Consider the following 21,910-nt stretch of genomic DNA (forward strand, 5'->3'; position numbering starts at 1 on the left):
ATGCTGATTGTCTTGCTTTGTATAGAATGCGATCTACTTACGCGTTGTTCCGAAGCCCACTTGGAACTGCTGGACCAAGATTTGGTTCGCTGGAAACCACCGGGCATCGTGCCTAATCCATCTGATTCTCCACCAAATCGAGTCTCGGCATCGATCGTTCCACTTCCTGTCACGGCACCATTGTGCACGTTCTGAGCCTGCAACCGGGCAAGCGTTTCAGATTCGCTCATGATATCGTGAAGATCGGTTTCCGCTCCATATCCACCAGCTCCTCCTACGGCTCCAAACCGTCGTCCGAATTCGTCGTTTGTGATCGGATAGTGTACGAAGCCACCAGTGCTTCCACCAGCCTTATAGCGACTATTGTGCGAAGACGCCGTATTGGCGTACTGCGAACCGTACGTCGTGGCAGCTCCAGCTGGGACGTAGTAACTTGGTCCGCTCGCTCCAGAGCGATGCTCCTGTGTGGAGGCCGCGTACCGACTAGATGAGGATGAAGCTCCACCGACAGGAACGGGCTGGACTACGACTGGAACTGAGTTGAGAGAATTTTGCGTGTGTCGTTGTTGCGATTCGGAAGCAGTTTCGTACTTGGAGGAGGAAGCAACTCCCGACACGGGTACGGCAGCGACGTACGTCGGTGCAGTTTGATAAGTCTGACGGCGTAGAGAATCTGCCGATTGAGCCGCACTATACCTGGTGGAGGATCCGGTGTTTGGAACGTAGGATCCCGTACGAATGTAGGAATTCTGTTGCTCGGCACGGCGTTGCGAAGAAGAGGAGGAAGACGACGCGGTCGGAATCGTAGGAGCAATCAGTTTCACGGTACGTTCGGACGTGTGTCCATCAATTTCATCCTCGAAGTGTTGCTCTTCTTTTTCCTGAAGATCATAAGACGATCGTACTGGGTAGAGATCAGGTTGACGCTGTACTGTTTGAACGGATTCAGCACGCTGTTGAGTACGCTGCTCATCGACATGCTCGGAGTGTTGTATGCTAGGTTGTACAACGTTCAAGTTAATCACTCGTCCGGAAGAATCGTACGATGTGGAGGAGGCGGTTTCCTCAGTTCGCGATCGTGACGGAGCGTAGTACTGAACGGAAGAGGCGATCGGTTTCGAGTACACAACGTACGTGTTTGATGTTGAAGGATACTGGCGGTACTGATGGTCCTGAGAAGATGCTACGTAACGACGCGAGTAGTCATTATTGGCTGCCGGATAAGTGACGGGTTGCACAACTGCCTGTTCATTCGAGGCAGCGGAAAAGCTTGAGCGTGCATTGAAGCTATTGCTTGAAGATCCACCTGCTGGGACTGGCGTGTAGACAACATTGGCAACCACTGGACGACTCAATACCGATCGCTCATTACTAGTTCGTTCGTAGCTGCTTTGAGAGGCATGTGCTTGAGGTGCTGAAACTGTGTACACCAACGGCTGCTGTACGACATTTGCGTGGCTAGTTCTTGCGAGATCAGCACTATACAATGCTGCTGCTGCTGGTTGTGCTACTCCTGCACTGTGGACTTTCTGCTGCCGTGAGGAGGATGAACTAGAATAGCTTGATCTTATGCCGGAGGTTGATGCAACACCTGGATAGACGACTGCTACTCCTGGTTGGTTTTGTACAGAAGACTCAGACATACGCGAAGAACTGGCGGAATATTTCTGGGATGAGCCAACAGCACCCGTTCCAGGGGATGTGAATCCTACGATGCCTTGTCCAATTGTTTCGGCATCACTTGCACCTTCGGCAACGTAGCTATTGTAACAGAGTGTGTCACATGGTCCCGTAGAACTTCCAGAAGCAACCAGTGCCGCAGCCTGCTGTTGTTGCAAACGTTCCGCTGCCGCTCTACGGGCCGCATTTACCGATGATTCATGCTGGGAGTAGTGTCTAATTTCGGAAAGGAATAATTAAAGAAAAGAAAGAGAGAATTATTTGAAGTGTTTTGAACTTGATTTTCCGAATGCACCTAGTGTATCGACAAGTAGAACTTTTCTGAAAACAATGACGAATACTCACATTCCAGTAACGGCCGCACTTTAACGAGGTTAAGAAAGAACCAGACAGAACCAAAGCAAAGCATGCAGGAACAAAACGAGAAATTGAACGTGTTAAACCTCTGTTTTACTGACGGTACATTAAAACTATCACTTACTTGTTATGCACTGAGATATCCTCACTCCAAGATGCGACACCTGTAAAGGACACATTGAAAAACCAAAAACTTCAACATTAGTAAAACAGTTAATTTTCACGGATGTAGATGAAAATTTCAACCACTTGTTCACTCTATCACTACACAGAGATTCTAGAACCTGCCAGAGCTGCCACGAGATAGGGCTATTCGTTCGAGGCTCACTACCATTTCGCGATAAGACTAAAAATATACTATGACGATTGGATTCCACAAATGCTGACGAACATGAGGCTTGAAATATTGAAGATCATGTACACGATCACCGGAGTCTAAACACTATACCTGCATAACTGTATCCAAGTAGCAGGCTTATCCACACTACACTTTTCCACATGTTGCTTTGATACTTTTACAACTCAACACCCCACGAAAGCGTCCTCTCTTGATGTCACTCTTGAACTCCCAACGAACAGCTTGATGTGTTCGAAACGCGCTTAATCCTTTTTGTTGGTGTGTGCTCCACTCTGTTGAGCTGTTCGACGAGAACTGAAACTTTTATAGAACCGATGCGTGATGTTATACGGCTCTTCGTTCTAGGTGCTTCGCACGTTGCTTCGGTAGCTTCCCGCAGGATGACCTCAACTCATATCGATTGACACGCGTTATCAGGCTTCGATGGACTGGCACTCAAGAGACAGGGTGTTGTGTGGCAGGGTGATCTTCAGCTGATACTACCCCATACAGCCGTCGTTACAATTCCAGCACGATCCGGTGCCTTACCAATTTGGTCTGTTCGAGGAAGCAACGATCTGTCCCGTTATCAGGCCGCCTGACGGAAGTAGTAGCAGCTCCTTTGCAGGAGACCGAGATGTCAGTAAACGCAAACTCGGTCTAGGTCAGCGAACAACACGATCGCTAACACAAGGTTGTGAGATTAATGAGACAACGCCCTAGCCGATCGTACTACAACAAATTAAAACAAAGAAACGCGCTCCCTTTAAGCTTGAGGATAGCTCTCTCTTACTCTGCGTTTATTATCAAACCACAGTGCACATTGATAAGTGGGATAAAGTTATTAAAATGCACACACTCACATTATGTATCTTAAGAGGTAAAAATTGTTAGCAAAATAAGTACGTCTTGATCGCAGCACACACAAAAATACACATGTAGTACACACATATGCATACGTTTAATGTCCGGTGGACTATCATCGCTGGTTCCTCGGCCCATACACATTCCAACACAGCATTCGTGTTACTGATCCTGAGATGCCTCCCTTCGTCTTGAGGTTTGTTTTTGTGTTTGATTTGTATGTAAAGGAAGCGTGATTGTTTACTCTACATCGGGTGTCTTCCTTCCTGTGTGTTTCGTCGTCTCGCAAATCGTTTTAGCACACGTTGTCGGGCGGTTTGGATGGTTGGGCTACGTATGACGCAATTTACGAGTGGACACGATGGGTCGTCACTTTGCCATTATCGTTCACCGTCGTGACCGCTTCACGGTGCGTCTGGCCGTTAATGTTGGAGGAGGACGAGAAGCTTGAAACTCCGACGAATCCTGAAGCGTGGACCAAAAAACGAAAAGTTTTGCATTAGTATGACGAGTAGACACCAAACCAAACAGTAGACAGGTGGGGAATTCCCAAGATTGTGCATATGATGACGAGTTTTGGAGAGCGTTATCGTCACTTGGACAGAAATGCGCAATATTTTCGCGCGTAATAAACAAATTGTTCTGTTTGCTTACCTGGTTTACCACTCTGGAAGCTAGTCGACTGTTCCGATCCACCGAAACGAGTGTCTATATTCGGTGAAGCCTGCAAAAAAGGTAAAAAGTGTCACATCAGTTACAATATCCGTTCCGAATTTTCAAAAGCTCAACTAACTCACCGGATTGTTGGGATAGATCGAAGCCGTCTGATGGAATCCTCCCGGTCCGTAGGAAGCAGAAGAGCTGGCCACATTCGGCGAACCGTAGTTACCGGCAGGATAGCGATTGTTTGCGTAGTTGCTACCGCTGGCGAAGTTTGGTCCGTACACTGGGAAGGCACCAACTCCAGCGGCCGCTCCAGCACCACCGAAACCGCCTCCGTTGAAGGCTCCATTAAAGGCGGCCTGTTGTTGCTGGAACAGAGCTTGCTGAAGAGCAAACTGTTGTTGGTACAGGCTAGAGAGGTGGAAAATTGGAAAAGGAATGACTATTAGTAACAGGATGAAAGCAATACGATGTCCCAAATAGAAGAGCTAACACATTCTACAAAACATTAGCGTTGAAAGGAAATCTTAGACATGTCTTCTTTGGATTTTGAGGTTAGCCATCGGGGGAATAGGTTCTTTATGGAACTGGAACACACAATATGGTAGCGATAAACGATGGATGTTAATTAAACATGATTCTCTGAGAAGATCCCTTTTCGCGATAGTTTCAACTCAAACTCGGGAAGCAATAAATCTTCCCATTTTATATCAACGTAGTGCACGATTGTACCAGATGATGGATGTAAAATGATGATGAGATCCTAACCACACTGAACATCTCTCTCGACACGATAAGATGAATTCTTAGCAAGACAGTCGCACACACGCCCAGGATCGTGATCGTGTGTCGATCATGCGTTCATTCGAATCAACAACACGGGAAGACGTAAAGGTTAGCTGAAGGTGAACAGGGTTTGCCGAAAAAACGTTGATGAGTTGTGCATGCATGCTACTCCACGTAAGAAGGTACACAGAAAACTGCAGAGGTGTGTTCGTGCGATGTACTTGTGCTGTTGATGCGTTGGTCTACTGCTACTACTGCTGCTGCGCCAGACGGTGGCGGCGGGATTTGGCAGCAGTGATGCTGACGCTGATACTATCGCTCCCGGTCCAGCGTACGATTGCGTCATCGAGCTTCAAGCGTTACCACGTTCATATACGAACGAGGGAGAAGGATGAGTTCAGTCACATTTCAGATCCGAAAAGAACAAAAGTGCTATGCTACAATAAAAAAGGGCTTAACAAAAGTATTGTTGTGCCGAATTGTATATCGAACGCATTTAAGCGATCGTTGCTCAAGCAGAAACGATCTTAAGCAGTATATTAAATGCTTGTAATGCAAAAAGCTTTCGAGTGCAAAAAGATAAAATTTGTCGAGGCAGAAAGCTAAAAAGATCTCTTCGTTTGACTAATAATATAGCTAACTAAAACGGGGATTTGCTATCTCATAATACTCCTATACTACATAGTGTACTGGACGATCTCCTTGTGAAGTCCTAAACGACTATGCCTCTCTCTAATTTTTTTTATCCGCGGTGCATGACTCTAGGCAAAGCAGGTGCAATATAAAGAAAATCACGCGAATCTGTGATAGAATAGAATAGGTTGGTAAGACCCCAATCACCTTCACCAGACTCCCACACCTACACCTTACTCCATCAACCTTTAAATCTTAACAAACAAACAAAATCCTGCACCACACAACAGTGGCCGGAACATTGAGTATTACTTTGCAAAGTTGGCCTGAATGCCCTGGAAGAAGTTGTTGAAGTCTACCGTCGGGCCGGGGAAACCTGGGAATCCGGGCGCAAAGTTACCGGTACCGGTACCGACCGCCACGCCAACACCGTTCGGGCCGGAATAGTGCGTCGTGTAGCCACCGTTATAACCTGTGTTACCATGGGGGAACTTGTCAGCATAATCGGTACCGGCGGAGACGTGATTATAGAGACCTGTCGCTTTACCGTCCCGATAGTTTGAGTTGGAGTATCCTGCAAAGGGAAATTGAAAGTAGAAAAAGGTATCGTGTTAGTGAGATGCGTTACGAAGCGTTACGGTTCCAGTGCCTGTGAGCGGAAGCGCTCTTATTACCTGCAGTAGCTCCAACTATCAGCGTGCACAGTACAAGAAACTTCATTTTGTTTAATTACCTACAAGCGTGGAAGGGAAGAACAATATAATATATTCCAATGTTGAAAGCATTCACGAAACGGAGCAAAACACATAAAAAAATGGATGCTTTCGTGCCATATTACGAGGCCGCTCTGTTCCAAAGATCCGGTTATGAAGCAAGACTGTTCGAAGTTGTTAAAAAAGACTACTTTCTCTTCTTTTCACCCCAATTTTATCTTGACGAGGGATTCCCCAAAAATGGTAAGAACCAAATAAATAAAAAAAACGCCAACCTTCTTTGCCTATCGCTGTTGCCTGCCGGATTCATCTCACTTAACCTCTCACGGCTTGTTCTACCACACTTGCTTATTTCGACAATTCACGGGGAAATTTAATTTGGACGGGTTATGGCGTATGATATCACCACCCTAGCGAAGTTCGACACTGCGGTATGGTCAACAGCTGAGCAAAAACTGAAAGACGCATATAAATATAACCTTACGCGACTTGATTGTTGCGCTGCTCAGCGAAGTCTAACGACAGGAAGGGGAAGCGCGAATTAGTCATATTTCAGCTCGGGGCAAACAAAACAAACTCAGCACGATTGTTTGCGGGTCTTAAGCAGCTCAACCCGAAAATGTGTATACGGTTAAGAGAAGCGAGTTAAGTGAGATAGATAAGAGTAAAATAAATCTGTTAATAGACTGGTTTATAAGGTGCATTAAGTTCTAGCACACAATTTGGTGATTGTCTTTTAGTAAATAAAGATCACTCAAGGTGTGGAATGGAAAAGGTGTGAAATACAGCAGAAACAATAATTTATGATTAGCAGCATTTTCGTACAGCATGAATCACATTTTTAAGAGGTTAAAACAGGCTGACGACGCACAAAAAGCTTCAAATAGCTTTGCTTTGCTTATTTGCATTTCATTTAGATTCATGTCGGTGGTTAGAGTAAAGCATAGCAACTCCCAATAACCGAGAGAACACAGCGTCCTATTTACATACAGCAATCTGCTTAAATATTAAACCAGACGTCGCGTCGCTTCACAACTCCGAAGTAACCAATAGTAACGAACCACACAACTCATAATTTCATCTTGACAAAAACACTATGTGGCCACACATATTCAAATTGTATCCGTAAACAGTGGACACATCAATCGCTCCATGTTAGGGGTATTGCTATTGCTACTGGCAGGGCGAAACCAGTTATTGAGGCACGATCGTTGTACTTCCCCATCGTTACAAGAAGACCTGAACCGGGCAGGTTAGTTCAGGAGGTGTTGCCGAAAAACAAAACCGGTTCAACCGTGCGTCTAATAAGATGTATAACTTCTGGTAAGCCTGTAAGGGGCAGAAGAAGATCCAGAGGTTTACAATTTGAATTACGCCTCTGGATCTCTACTGATCACGGTGATGAATCTGGATTATCTGAATGCCGGCACAACGCGTCGTGTGTAATTTTTTTCACGGTCAAGACCAGCAAACCCATCTTGACCGGCATTAATTTACACCACCAGCACACTGCCACAAGGTTTTTTGTGGTCTACCATGAGATCTAAGTCTCGACAGTCTGCAGCAAAACATCGCTCCGAAAGCTTCCAATGCCACTACTACTGATAAGGCTAGGTGATCTTATGGTTATGGCTAGGTGATGTGGTTTTAGAGCTGTTATTTCATTCACAAAGAAAGCACAATTTTCGATTTGAAGGTAACGATCGTTTATATTGTTCATGTCCAGTGAGAATCATCAAGAGTTCGATTTCATCCATATCTTGCACTTTTCTTTGCGTTCAACTGCAAGATGCACTTCTTAGCATAAGGTCAACTGCGACCGATTACCACCCCACAACTTGTCTGTGTTTGTGTACAGAGTATGTACGTTGATGTAACAGTCCTCTTTCGCAACCGTCTACTGCTATCACTCAATTTCCCACTTACACTGAACCTCAACACAAAGTTCGGTTTTCGAATATTACAACAAACACTATCTTTCACGAGAGAAGATCACACTTCCGAGCTTCACACACACGATCCGTTCGAGCGTCAAGTGCGAGAATGGAGCGGAACCGCGACCGGTGATGTTGTTTTATACGATCGCGACGACAAGCGACGATGCACGGCACAGAGAGTCGAGATCGAGCGATCGCAGAACCGGCAACGATTCAGCCTGGCACAGATCGCGCAGAAACGAAATGTGGATAAACATACACAACAGAACCTCTTCCAAACAGGCAAACGCACATCTACAGAAGAACCCGATGTATGACCATACAAAAAACCGGTTCCCGTGGATGGGGGTCTCCGTTGTGTCGCACACGATCTTTCTCTCTCGCGGCTGCATAATCTTTCAGTTCTGCAGCAAACTGTGCCGGTACGTTCCGCGATAGGGGTGTGTGAAGATAACAACAACGAGGGAAAAAACCTCAAGAAAATCAGGTAAGAGATTTCCTATTTTACGCAAATTAGTGAAAGCAGCTAAGTTTCTGCAAGAGATCCTAAATATCGCATCACTATCAGTACTATTATTCCATCTTTTGGCATTGAGAACCCATGCGCGTGATGCTCATAGACGTGACGCGCACGCATTTAAGGGCGAAGGACACACCGGTTTTTCGAAAAAAAAAAACAACAACAAAGCCCCCACCCAACCCAGTTCCCAGTCATTCACCTTCCAAAGGGTCTTGGATTTGTTGTGTTTGTGCGTTGTGGCATTGAGCTACTCGAACTTCCCTGCCGGCTTTTAGACGACACGACGACCTTCGTCAGCAGGGCGATGATTGTGAGTATTTGAAAGAATATTATTCTCCATATGCGGTTCTACTTTATTTTGAGAAATTTCGGAGCAAGAAAAAGAATGTCCTAAAAAAAAGCTCCCGGATGTGGATGATCATCATATCACATCCACAACATATTCCCTGCGAAGTTCTGATGTTCACGATTCTTCAAGAGACGTCGTGTACACCGGTTCTACTGATTGAGTGTTGGGATTTCCCCTCCCGTGCTAAACAATGGCCAATTTGGTGCATAAACAGCCACGATTAGAGCTCATATTCTTCGTGTGAACCATGCAAGCCTAAAAATAGTCCCATCGACAGGGTTTATGATTCGCGATAAACTTAAGCTAATATTGAATTCTCTACAGATAGTTTGTAAGAGATGTGATTTATTTATTTCAACTTGCTATCCCTGTGAACAAAGTCAGGCTGAAGGTGTTTAGCCTAGCTTTTTGAAAAACTTGCTCCACCGCTTACTCAGCAGCGGAGATTTCGCGAATCCAGTTTTCCGGTTCGTCGTGCCCGCACTGCTCTCAGCAGTCACAGAACCGTGATGCGTCGATCCGGCAGATGCCGCAGAACCAGCGTCCGTATTTCCGTTCGTCGAAACCGATCCACTATGGCTGCAAAAAGTGGGGGAGAAAAAACAAAATTAAGTGGCACGTTTTATGTTTCACATTCAAAAATCTCCACACGCTTCTTTATGTGGAGAACGCTTCCGTTTCACCTTATAGCGATCGGTCTGTTGTGTACTGACGTGGCGAACGACGTCGAGTGAGACACGGAGACTCCTGGGAACGTTCCCGGCGCCGGGGGACCAACACCCGGCAAAAGGGATGGTATGATCGTGCCAAGAATTGGCAGAACGGCCGGTAACACGATCGAAGCACTTGGCAAGCGATAATGAACAAGAAGCACAAAAACACACTATAAATCTTTGCAATGGGCCGTTTACAGCTTTTTTCGAAGCGTTTTGAAGCTTCCCATAGCTCTGCGGCTACTGTTACGGCTTACCCAGGAAATGTTTTCGGTTCCTCACGGGTACCCATCACCATCCCGATGAGCGCCACCACAGCACTGACAATTAATCTTCCGTAACGCATCTTTCACAAAGTATATAAAGACTCCCGGATGAGAGATTCTACGGATGAGATCCGGTCACTTTAAAAACATCCACCAAACACACACAGCTCGTAATGAAATCAGCGATCTGCAACCAAACAAACGCAACCGATCGAGCTGCCACCGATCACCAACAAACCGATCGTCCGTCCATTATCCAGCCACCAGCGAGCGGTGGTTTAATAAAACCTTTTAACTAACCCCCGCCGCTGTAGACGGCTGGATATATAGTACGGAACGTCCCCAGTACTTGGTGGGAAGATACGGCTCAAGGTTAATTGTCGCTGGCGTCGCCAAATGGGCCACCCGACGGACACACGGATGGGAAAATGATCACCATTTGCGTTCTGTAAAAGGATTCCCTTGTGATTGTGCAATGAAGCACACCCAGCGCATGTTGTGCGCAACTGATGTAATCGATGCACTATTTAAATTAAAAATTTACAGTAGGAAAACAATTTACTACAAACCAAAAACATGCTATTGATTCAATGGCACGGCGGTATTGGTGCTGGTCTTTGACACGACCTGGTATTTGAAGTACCTTTCGGACATAGGAACTCAGTATGTAGAACTCAGCCAATTATTGATGTATGGTCGGTCAAAATGAGAGCCCAGTGGCTAGCTCAGGCCTCCATTTTATTGTTAGCCTAATTTCTTCTTTACTTTTTTCATTAACCAGCTCAGATTGCCCTCAGTGTGGTTCATAAGATAGGATATTTAAATGACTGATGCTAATTTGACAATGGAATATCGGGTCCAGTGGTAGAGGCGCCGCCAGTGGCGCCGGTTTTGACACTGCAGAACAGGGATTCAAATCTCATCCGTACCGTTTTCCCCGTAGTGAGAACTGATTATCTAACCACGAGGTATCATCTAAGTGTAGCATGTCATTAGATGACCTTAGAAGGTCGTTAAGTAAAGAAGAAATGAGAAGAGTGTAGTAAACAGTTTAAACAAAAATATTGATATACCATCTCGCAACGAATGTTTTGGAAAATACTTGAGTAATTGCTCTACATCCAAAGGAAATATTTTTCTTCGCTGAAACTTTGGTAACAAGTTTGAAATCCATTCCGAATTTATTTTTATCTATGCCGAATGTTGAATTCATGTAGTCTTCTACTTACGTCCAGTCTATCAAAATAAAACAAAATCTATTCATCCTTTAAGTCATCTGTATATCCTTCTACCCGGCAATGATTTTAGAGGAATTTTTATCTTTTTTCCTGAATATCTTAAGATATCTTCTTAGCTCCAATCCTATTGAAAAAATAGCCGTTATAACTGTTACTAAGGGGTTTTCAAGAACAAATATGCCTTAGTAGTGCCTTAGTTGGCGAATTTGCGAAGATTTTGTCAATAGGGAAAGTATATCCATTAACGTAGCCCTTTGTGTATTGCTTGTTTGAGATAATATAAAAGATAATCAACTTGAAACACGTTTAAAAATTCTGTTATAGAAATATATCATATCGCAATCTCGAGCCAAACAAGAATTACTACAGAATATTCTTTAAAGAAAAAATATAACTGCGTGTAACGCACAAAGTGTTACACTGTGTAGCTCCATGTAACACGCACAGTGTTACGCCATGTAACTTGGTGCGCGTGCACAGTTTTACGCTATGTAACACAATTACAATCTTTTCACCAAAAATTTCAACCCTTCACTTTTGCCATGTGTTGATGTTCAATAAAACTCAACTCGCATCGCACTGTAAACCGTTACATACGAGTGAAACACATTTCAAAATAAACTGAAGAAAAGCACTCATCATCGAGTTTACGACCACTGACTTGGGCGTTCTGGAAGCGTTCTGCTGCTGCGTAACGCTGTTCCTTCCGCCATTTGAATCTATTCGCTGGAACAAATCGTTTTGAGCCGTTACATCACAGGAGAATAAAAAGTTCGAGTGGAAAAGAGCGAGGGGGAGCGATCAAGTAGTGCCTAAAATATTTACCTCTCTTTCGTTTGTGTAAAAATCCTGCACAGAAGTGCGTTCAGTGGTACGGTGTGTGCGTTCATCGAATATAGTAGCCTTGGACCCACGAATGTGATAAACGGATTTTGACGCCCTTTTCTTTGGTGCTTAACATTCCTGAACCATAGAACAAAAGTAATTTTTGTAAGCTCATCATTATAAATCAATCAAGTTATAAATTGAAGTGTACCCAACAAAAATAGCCGTTACTTTTGCTACCGGTTGAGGTTATTCGCACCGTTCTCCCGACTGGCTGAGCGTGACACCATTGCTACAAAAATGTCCCAAAAAATGAAGAAACCCACCGCAAAATCATCCACCGTCTCCACAACTCAACTCCCGAGCGGTGCCCAATCCGTGTCCTCATCCGCATCGACGGTTTCCAGCGCATCGGAATCAACAACGGAAACGGCCCTCAGCCCGTCGCGACGTAGCCGACTGCATGAAAAGAACAGTTTGATGAACCTAAACGATCGTCTCGCTTGCTACATCGAGCGGGTACGCTATCTGGAGCAGGAAAACTCGCGTCTCTCCCTCGAGCTGACCACCTTCCAGGAGACAGCATCGCGGGAAGTGTCCGGTCTAAAGGCGATCTACGAGCACGAGCTTGCTGATGCCCGTAAGCTGCTGGACGAAACGGCTCGTGATAAGGCGAAGGTCGAAATCGATGCCAAACGTTTTTGGGAAGAGAACGAGCAGCTCCGAACCAAGCTGAACCGGCGCACTAAAGAGCTCAGCGAGCTTGAGAAGGAAGCACGTGCGAATGAATCTCGCTGTATCGAATTGACTGCTAACTATAATACGATCTCTTCCGAGCGTAAGAAGCTACAGGATGAGCTGCGAGAGGCGGATAAGGAAATGGACAAGCTACGCCGCCAGTTCGATACGATGCGTAAAGATTTCGAGCACGAAACGTTGGTCCGTGTCAATCTGGAAAACAACATCCAAAGTTTGCGGGAGGAACTTACGTTCAAGGAGCAGGTCCACAGTCAGGAGTTGAGCGAAAGCAAGCTACGTCGACAGAGTGAAATTAGTGAGATCGATGGATTCCTGATGGAACAGTACGAGACGAAGTTGCAGCACACTCTGCAAGAGTTGCGCGACCAGTATGAACAGCAGTTGCGATTGAATCGAGAAGAATTGGCCGATTTGTTCGAAGGACGCATACAGGCACTGGAGAACCGTCTCACACACGAACGTTCCCGGCACGATGAGGAGAAGGCTAAGCTGGAGCTCGAGCTCGATCGAATGCGGAACGAGATGGCGGTACAGCTGAAAGACTATCAAGACTTGATGGACATCAAGATTTCGCTCGATATGGAAATAGCCGCTTACGATAAGCTTCTCTCGTCGGAAGAAACGCGCCTCAACCTGACGCCCAATGTGACCAGCTCGAGTTCGGCGGTTGGTTCCGCGGCATTCACGTCCAGCTCGCGCCTATTTCGCACACCTTCCCTCAAGCGTAAACGCAACAATCTGGATGAATCGATCGACTATTCTGTGGTAGCTTCCGCCAAAGGTGACATCGAGGTAACGGAGTGTGATCCCGAAGGTCGGTTCGTACGTATCGCAAACAAGTCCAAGCAAGAGTACAAACTGGACGGCTGGCAACTGATCCGACGGCCTACGGATGCAGCTGAAGTTGTCTATCGCTTCCCAAAATCGGCCAAAATCGAAGGCAACGGTATGGTAACCGTATGGGCCACGGTTGCCAATCGGAAACCAGACCCACCGACCGATCTGGTGATGAAGAGCGCTCTCTGGACGGTAACGGATGCGATGACGACCGTCCTTCTGAACGGAGACGGTGAAGAGATGGCACAGGTCGAACGGCACCGCATGATGAAGCCACCGAAGGACAAATACTTCCACGAGGAAAGTGGTGGACGGTTGGGTGTATATTCGTCGTCCACCTCTACTGGATTTTCTCGTTCCCCACCGTCGGTTTCGTCCGACCAGGTGGCGAACAAAGCAGATGAACAATGTAGCATCATGTAAAGCGAGTTCCTTCCAAAATTTTTGTAGTTATTAAGGAACCTTTCTCTTGCGTTGGTGAGCATCTCCGTCATTCGTGTAGGTCATTTTGAACGTAAAAATGTAAACCCCACGACACGGCATGCGGTGCACCATCCGGTTTTTGTTATTATACGATTAATAAATTGCATGAAGTCTGATCTGTTTTTGATCGATGTCCGAGGATTTCTTTCTTTTTTTCGTTCAAGAAACGCCGTATATACGTATGTTTTCGTTTTTTTCCATTTATATACGTGTGTTGTTGTAGTGTATATATATAAGAAGGTGTATATATAGGTGATCTGGATTACTTATACCTTATCGCCGTTATCGTCAAAACTATATGACACACACTCTTTATCTCGCTTTGCCTATAGTCGTTTGATCTTGGATCTGATCTGTTTCTTTTTCCTAGTTGCTCAAAAAAAGTGTGTTGGTGCAAAGAAGACTTCACACGATTACACGATCACACGATCCAAGAGAAAGGAGGGGTTCCATATATATCATCACATGTAATTATTATTAGTATCTCGTTCGCCTAATACACGGGGGGGCTGGTGGGTTGAACTATATAAAATACAACGTGGATCAACAACAGGATCGTTCTAAACGACAGAGCAGCAGGTAGAAAGAGACACACACATACACACACACACACACACACTGGACGACACATATTCGGAGGGTCCACTAAACATACATTTCTTACTCATCTTTCTTTTCATTAAGTATTAGACATTCTTTAGCTAGGCTGAATTTTCGACTGCTACTTCCCATTACACACGAGATGTAGATATATATGTATGTATGTATGTATGTAGGAATATAATAAGATAAGACACATTTTCTTTTCACAAATTGATTTGTCCTGGTGAGGCGCTTATAACGGGGACCTCCATTTGATTTAGTTTTTTTTTTTTTTCTTTGAGAGGATTAAAATTAACAACACACAAGAGATTACTTCAAACTAGCCAAAATGGAAGGTTAAGAAGGAATTTTACAAAAAAAAGAAGAAGAACTTTCGGTTTGACCGATGAGAGAGATGTACGGAAAAGGAGGAACATGTTGAACTTGAGTTACAAAGTCACTGAGAGGGATCGGTTATAACTAACAACTAGAATATATGTATGTACGCAATCGATCGAACCCCCCAAAACGATGGGCATCGATTTGCCAAACAACAATTACGAACGAAACTGAACACGACGAACAACGAACATATGCGTAACAGTTGCATGCCATCGAAAATGGGACAACCTAGCCGTTCTTTTTGTAAATTTAACCAACGAAACGAGAGGAAATTTGGAAACAATTGAATATTTTTCTAGATCGTTCCAGACATTACGAGTGAAGTCCTACCGAATTGGAAGAGAACGGTATTCAACCATGATCGGTTACTGAAGCAATAAAAATGACTAAAACATTTACTAGCATTTAATGCCTTCAACTTTTTCAAGTCAACGATAAAACTATGAGCAATTTTTTTCTTCTTTACTATTTAACAAAATAAAATGAATTGAGAAGATTAATCGATGCATTAGGAATCTTGCGTTGCACATTCTTAGAGTGAAAATGGTTCTTGGTTTGTGAATCGCTCTTAAGTGTCGTCTACCATGATATTACCTGTTCTAGTTTTTGAAGCAATGAAGTGTCTCTTGCGTTGGCTAAATTTAAAACCGAGGGTGTCCAATTTTGGATGAGAGCAACTGCATATTCTTACAACATCTTACACACAACGCGCTAACGTTAACTGGGAAACATCTACGTACGACAGGCGCGTGCTGTTCGTTTTATACCTTCGGATTCGCGCTTACGATCGACGGTAATACACGGTTTTTCGTTTTGTTTTTGCGTTAAACGACACGCCCGAGGGTATTGCACCTATGCACTATGTGTGTGTGTTTGCTGGTCTACTAAAACTTTACACATAAAAAAGAAACCCGTAAAATACTTTCCTTCATCTCAGCCATTCGCACTTCTCACACCCTGCCATGGTCCTGGTTCCTGCTTCCGTTCGATTTCTGTTCGCAATTTTTGTTTTTACAATTTGCTTTTCAGCTTCGATGGTATCACATCCTTCCACCAGGAGGCTCGTTCGAGAGCACCCGGATTGGTCATAAACACCGATTGGATGTTCTCGTACAATCGTCCGTCGGATTTGGCGATTACCGAGTTGAGTACCCAGTCGGGTGGTGCTAGTGCATCGGCAATGGCCACCGCTGAATCCTTTAGTTCGCCACAGATTCGCAGCAGTGTGCCACGTACCGTATCGGCAAACTGGGAGCCATTGGCGAACGATCCGGCGTAGAATGTGGTCATGTGTCGATCGAGACACCACATACCGTACACTAAATACACACGGAAGAGTACGGGTCGTAGGTCATCTTTTACATCGCCTCGTGCACATCGGGATCTAAAATAATGAAAAAAGGCATTAGATATTAAATTTTCAAAAAGCTCAACTATTCCTTGATGTTATAATATGGAAGTACAAAATTGTGAGTACGCCACAACTCGTTACCCAAGGTGTATCTTACCTGAAACTCTCCAATGCGTAGTATTCTGCGTACGCACGGCTTAGATCCCTCGCACGATAAACCTGGCAATTATTGCGTGCCGTAAACGTGTCCATCCCAATCTTGCTCGCTTCCTCCATCTGTGCCACACTTTGCTTAAGCAACCAACACATCAACCACTCGTAACACTGGCTAACAACTGTTGAAGAAACTCAGTTTAAACCATATGCTCCATAACCAAACGCGCAACAGAACACTTACATTCCGCACTTTCGATGGGAACTCCCTTTCGCACTAACGTCTCAAAATCACTGCTCAGTATCGCATCTCGGCGAGTGATAAAACTAGCCGTCCCAACCGGACTCTCCACCTTTGCATTCTTCCACTGGCGGATGAGCCAGTTCGAAGCCTGCTGACCCAGCACATTATTGTCACCTTCGTAAGTACAGCTCGGGTCGTGATTGTTGCGCAGTTCGCCCAAATTAGCCGCCCGCAGATACCCGTGACCACCGCAAGCTTCACGCGACTCTTGTATCGCATCACGAGCCGTCCAGGTGACGAGAGGCTTCGAGGAGGACACGAGCGCGTGTATTTCGGAAACGATCTGCGTTAGCAGTTCGAACCCGTTAGATTCGGCTTGAGATTTCTGTACCGTTTCCAGATAGATCTCGGTCATGGCGAACACTGACACCTTTAGTACGCAAGCTGCTGCTAGGTAGGGGAAAATGCGCCATTGCTGTAAATATAGAAGAGCAGGAGCTTGAAATTTTATCAACCCCTCGGATCGAGGCCCTTTTTAGACGCGTTTCTTACATGCAACTGATATTCGATGATCGACTGCTCCGGTCCATTCCGATCCGTGCCGAACTGTTTTCTTAGTGCTGCGTACCTCACCGCAATGACGGCCGCATGGGACAGCGTGTTAGACGATTCCTGCATGATTCCCAACCTTCCGGCCGAGAAGGATTCCAGCACCGCACCCAAGATTTTACCCGGCTCACTGAACGTACTCTCGTAAACACCTTCGGGCGTTACATCGCCAGTGCGGTTAAGTAAATTCTCGCGCGGAATCCGATAATTGTTAAACATCACAAACCCGTTATCGATCCCGTTCAAACCGATCTTTTCACCAATATCACCCACCGTTACACCCGGATAGGGAAGAAGTGTTTTTGGATCGCGGATCGGGACTAGAAAACCTTGCAGCCCATGATTTTCCCCATCAGCGGTGTAGAGAATGGCAAACAGTAAAGCCATTGAGGCTGTTTTACCCAAATTTCCGACCCAACACTTGGCCGCCTCAAAATCGGGCGTGTGGATGATAAACTCCTGTGTGGTTGGATCATACGTAGCTGTGGTGCGGCATCGCTTCGTATTACTACCGTGCGAGACCTCCGTAATCGCTAGGCATGTGATGATCTCTCGGTTCCACGCTTGATTGTAGATGTCCTGATGACGCTCGGTACCCATCGCAAGCAGCGAGTTCGTAAACAGTCCCACACCGAGCGCAATCTTAACCGAAAGACTAGGACACACCGCGTGCAGTGCCTCGTTGATGCTCATCAAATAACGCACCCGGTACTTGTACGGTTTGGAGTAGATTTCCGCTGGAGCTAGTTCGAGATCGGCGATACGGTTCACCTGCCGTGCGGCACGTTCTTTTTGCTGATCGACCGAAAGCGTTGCCGTCACCGGAGCGAACAGTGGTTCCGATTCTAATCGACGCCATATGTCGTACTACAAAGAGAGCGAGCGAAAAAGGGAGAAATGGTTTAATTAGGATTTATTCTTGCAGTATGCGGCGAAGTATGTGTTCTTCCTCTACTTACTTTTATTTTTACGAGCTCCTTATCCTCTAGCACTAGCCTAAAGTCTTTCCAATTAAACTGAGCCTTCGAACGGTAAGCGCACAGTGGACCACGCGGCACATCCGGTATTACTGTACGTTCCTCCTCTATTGGCATTATGTTACGAGTTGTGTGTGTGTGTGTCCTTTGTTGAAGATTAGAGAATCTGCAGAAAAGAGAAGAAAATACGAGACATGACATAGTTAATGTGGCTGACAGCATCAGTCTCACAGTTGTGAGAGGGAACAGCTCTTGTACACTTGAGCACGTAGAACGTGTTTCGTCAGTAAAACTCCGGAAGGGATCGGTAACGTGTGTGGCGCGCGTATAACTCGTGTTTTAGAAAACATTTTGTTTTGACAAAGTTTTGTGGGTGTTTGAAATAGAATGCAGCATGCAACACCTGTTAGGAATACGGTGTCGGACAGCAGAAGCGTAGGAATATTAGGAAAAAAAAACGATTATATTACCGTATGATTCACGCGTTATGGAATGTGTAGATGTAACGTCTTACACAACAGAGCATTTTTTGTGCCTTCAGGGATATAAACTGAGTCAGAGATAAGGTAGTCTGGCATCTCACGATCACCTCTGATAAACGTCGAAGCGAATGAGATTGCTCTAACGTGCAAAGGTGGTCTACTGATACCTCTAAAGACAGTCAACCTTTCGAGAAGTTCTAACCACACCTATAGTATATAGTCGCCCCCCTCAAAACGGGTCATTCGTTGTTGCGATCGAATCACAAACACTTCTGTATCAGTAACGATGGCCAGCAAAGAATCTCGGATTGTTTGTCTTCTCTCTTGAATTTGCACAAAATAGATACCCCTGTGACTCTTATTACAAATCATAAAACTTATATTACTGCCTCGTTATGCCAACTCAAAACTACTGAGCCCAAACATACATAGCGATCATCACGATCTATATCGAATTCAATCTAGTTTCTCTTTGAAATCTTATTGCTAGAACGAAGACGAAGTTATTAAGAGGACCTGCTAACGACCTGCCAGGTTATGCCGGCCATCGAATGGGTTACTAGACTTTGCTGATATCCACAAAGTTGGATAGATAGCCCTAACTCACTAAATGCGAATTGCTTATTCGGCAATATTGCAGTATTTTTGTCCGATACTGTATAGCATTTGAGTACACTTCAGACACGCGTGTCATCCATCAACTACCTTTCGGTTCTAATTTTCCTTCGCTTCCCCCCCAAACACCACCTCCCACGCCAATTCCTCACGTTGTTAGCACATTAGCAACTATTAGACGCTCAGCAGAGCTAGCACAAGTATTCATATTTAAAATAGAGCTACGGTTGGTACTTCTTGCCAAAGATAATACCGGCAAGTGTACATATGTGTCTTCGGGTCGTTTGTGGGAAGTTTTCACCATGCGCGAACGAACGTATGGATACGCGCGTGCCATGGAATTACTGTGTAGCCCGTTCGCACATTCGCGGCTCACATTACACACAAGGGCGCGCACGATGATACTTACTCAATTTCACATCTCTTACTGCAGTTGGAAATGAAGGACGGTTTAAAAAGTCGTAAGCTAATATGCTTGAAGAGTGAAGATATCATGTGCGTGTTGCTTGATCACGTAGTTCATAGAAATAACTCGTGAGTCAATGAGCATTTTGTTGATTATACAATTGCTAAATCCACTACTTAATCCAACATTCGCATTATCAATCGTGATAAGAAAACCTGCGAAGATAATGATAAAGCCGCACGTAATTAGATTGTAATTAAAATGTCAATTTGTTAAAGCCGTTTCATAATACCTTCCCTACCTAAAGATTGATTATCTAAAAGACACACAGTTGCAATCACTGTCCAGGGTTGCAATAAAATAGTATTAAAGAAACCTTGAAATCTGCAGCAATGCAGCAAAGGCACACTTTTAAACTTCACACCGAGCGCATACGATACGATAGGCGCACACCTTTTTCAGATAAGGAAAGCCTTATCTACTATTTAACGTTCGGAGGGAATTTAGTGCTGAGAACGCGAACCTCACCGATATTGCAGTTCTTCCAGACGCTGTGTAAACAAATGAATAATTTAACGCTTACTTTTAATACATTATAGAACCGAATTAAAAGGACTGTAAATGTTAGAGAGGACCACATTTCTGGAAGGTTCAATTCCAGCTATCGATTCCTAACGGGGTTGTGTTTTTTGTTTTGCTCTACACAGAGACAGCAAATTGCTCAGTACCACGTCGAGCTTGACGAAGCAAAGCAGTAGACTCGTGTAATAGATACCGGGGACGATAGTAAAAAGGGTGTACAACACATACTATATTCCAAGATAACCTATACGGCCAATGTCACAACGGTAGTCAGAAAGGTAGCCGATATCTATCGTTAGGTGGTTTCAGTTTCGGTCATCGGGTGCAGACCAGCCACCGAACGCAAGAGACATTTGGTTAAGGGCGATCGCGAGAGAGGCCATGGTGACAGTCGCCTATCGGCAATTTAAACCACCGCCAGACGTAGAACGTTTGACACGAATGTGAAATTATGCTCTATTATTTACAAATCGTGCTTGTGGTAGCAGTTTTTTCCTCCCTTTTTTCGTAATCGTTAAACCTTGCACGGAAATTACTGATCTGGGCCGGTAATTTTGATGAGCGATGTGTCTGTTCACCTTCATAATGAACAAAACAACTTCTTTCTTTATTGATTAACTCGCTTTAGAGGTATTTTAAGGTTTTTAAAGGTATTTTTAAAGTTATTGGTAGAAAAAGTTCACAATACACGAAGGTCTCCTGGTAGCACCAAACATTCCACGGATTTTGAAGATTATTTTCGCCTCACCCACAACAATTTATGTGTCCCAACGCGAGAGTTTGGGTGGGTTTATCAGGAAGTCACAATATTAAGATCTAGTACATAAAAATGGAAAACATATTCGCTATATGCTGGGGAATTTTGGCGTAATATTCGAGTAGCAATCAGCCATTAAAGGGTCCAACATTTATTCGGCTTTTTTGAGGAGATCCTCCAAAGCGAAGGCAAAATGTCAGACGTCGGATGGCGGAATCTGATAAATAATTACACAAATATTTCAAAGCGTGTTAGGGATGAAATACGAGGATACTTAGGAAGAGATGGCTTGACTCTCGTCATGAATGTTGGCTGTTGGTGCCTTCTAACGAAGAATAGTCCTTGCAGCTAAGCTTATATTAGAAGTCAAGGACAGCCAGTCATTAGTCAAGACACTCCAAGACTCCGACGATGGCGGTCATCTAGAGGTCCATAAAACGGAGACGACTTTAGTTGACTTCTATAAATAAACTCCATCAAAAGACTGCATAATTCTACCGTAGCGTGCACCATACACATCATCATATGTTTGTCGCCTAGACAAGAATTTTAGATAAGAACTTAATGCTCCAGTAATCCACATTCCCACAGTTCAATGGCTTATCGATCGCATCGAATCGGGACGGGGGGTGGTGAGATAAAAATAGTCCACACCACGACTGTATGCGAAAGCTTGTATCAAATCATACTATTCGAAGGGCGCCTATTGACCGACTAAATTCCAACAAATTGAACCCAATCAATTCCACAATCTTTTTCCCTAACAGCAGGGTGGGGAAATACAAATCCG

At 44.7% G+C, this 21,910-nt stretch overlaps 4 protein-coding genes and 1 pseudogene across 6 annotated transcripts in view; 1 reads left to right on the forward strand and 4 right to left on the reverse strand.

Moving 5' to 3' along the window:
- LOC126564216 (uncharacterized) overlaps positions 1–21,910 on the reverse strand; it is a 444,146-nt gene that overhangs the window by 188 nt on the left and 422,048 nt on the right. The window contains exons 2-4 of the mRNA XM_050221196.1: positions 2,486–2,541; positions 2,162–2,201; positions 42–1,896 (exon numbers count right to left, since the gene is read on the reverse strand). Coding sequence (XP_050077153.1) covers positions 42–1,896; positions 2,162–2,201; positions 2,486–2,537 — 1,947 coding nt within the window. The 5' untranslated portion in view covers positions 2,538–2,541. The remainder of the gene's footprint in view (positions 1–41; positions 1,897–2,161; positions 2,202–2,485; positions 2,542–21,910) is intronic.
- LOC126565126 (keratin, type II cytoskeletal 3) lies at positions 3,585–6,062 on the reverse strand. 3 transcript variants are annotated; one of them, XM_050222269.1, is made up of 6 exons: positions 5,995–6,062; positions 5,856–5,894; positions 5,633–5,792; positions 4,036–4,312; positions 3,893–3,962; positions 3,585–3,703 (listed from the first exon to the last, which is right to left on the reverse strand). In XM_050222269.1, the coding sequence occupies exons 1-6, from the start codon at positions 6,038–6,040 to the stop codon at positions 3,585–3,587; spliced, it is 711 nt and encodes a 236-aa protein (XP_050078226.1). In that variant the 5' UTR covers positions 6,041–6,062. The 3 variants fall into 3 exon arrangements, with proteins under 3 accessions (XP_050078226.1, XP_050078224.1, XP_050078225.1); XM_050222267.1 differs by adding an exon at positions 4,909–5,037 and having other exon boundaries at positions 5,633–5,894; XM_050222268.1 differs by having other exon boundaries at positions 5,633–5,894.
- LOC126566014 (uncharacterized) lies at positions 9,235–10,793 on the reverse strand (annotated as a pseudogene).
- LOC126564421 (lamin Dm0-like) lies at positions 12,172–13,900 on the forward strand. Its single transcript, XM_050221463.1, has one exon. The coding sequence runs from the start codon at positions 12,182–12,184 to the stop codon at positions 13,898–13,900; it is 1,719 nt and encodes a 572-aa protein (XP_050077420.1). The 5' UTR covers positions 12,172–12,181.
- On the reverse strand, positions 15,956–18,407 carry LOC126564226 (peroxisomal acyl-coenzyme A oxidase 3). The gene is made up of 5 exons (XM_050221209.1): positions 18,261–18,407; positions 17,245–18,168; positions 16,693–17,167; positions 16,453–16,630; positions 15,956–16,328 (listed from the first exon to the last, which is right to left on the reverse strand). The coding sequence occupies exons 1-5, from the start codon at positions 18,393–18,395 to the stop codon at positions 15,956–15,958; spliced, it is 2,085 nt and encodes a 694-aa protein (XP_050077166.1). The 5' UTR covers positions 18,396–18,407.

The sequence above is a fragment of the Anopheles maculipalpis genome, chromosome 3RL (assembly GCF_943734695.1).
Source record: "Anopheles maculipalpis chromosome 3RL, idAnoMacuDA_375_x, whole genome shotgun sequence".
In the NCBI taxonomy this organism is placed as follows: domain Eukaryota; kingdom Metazoa; phylum Arthropoda; class Insecta; order Diptera; family Culicidae; genus Anopheles; species Anopheles maculipalpis.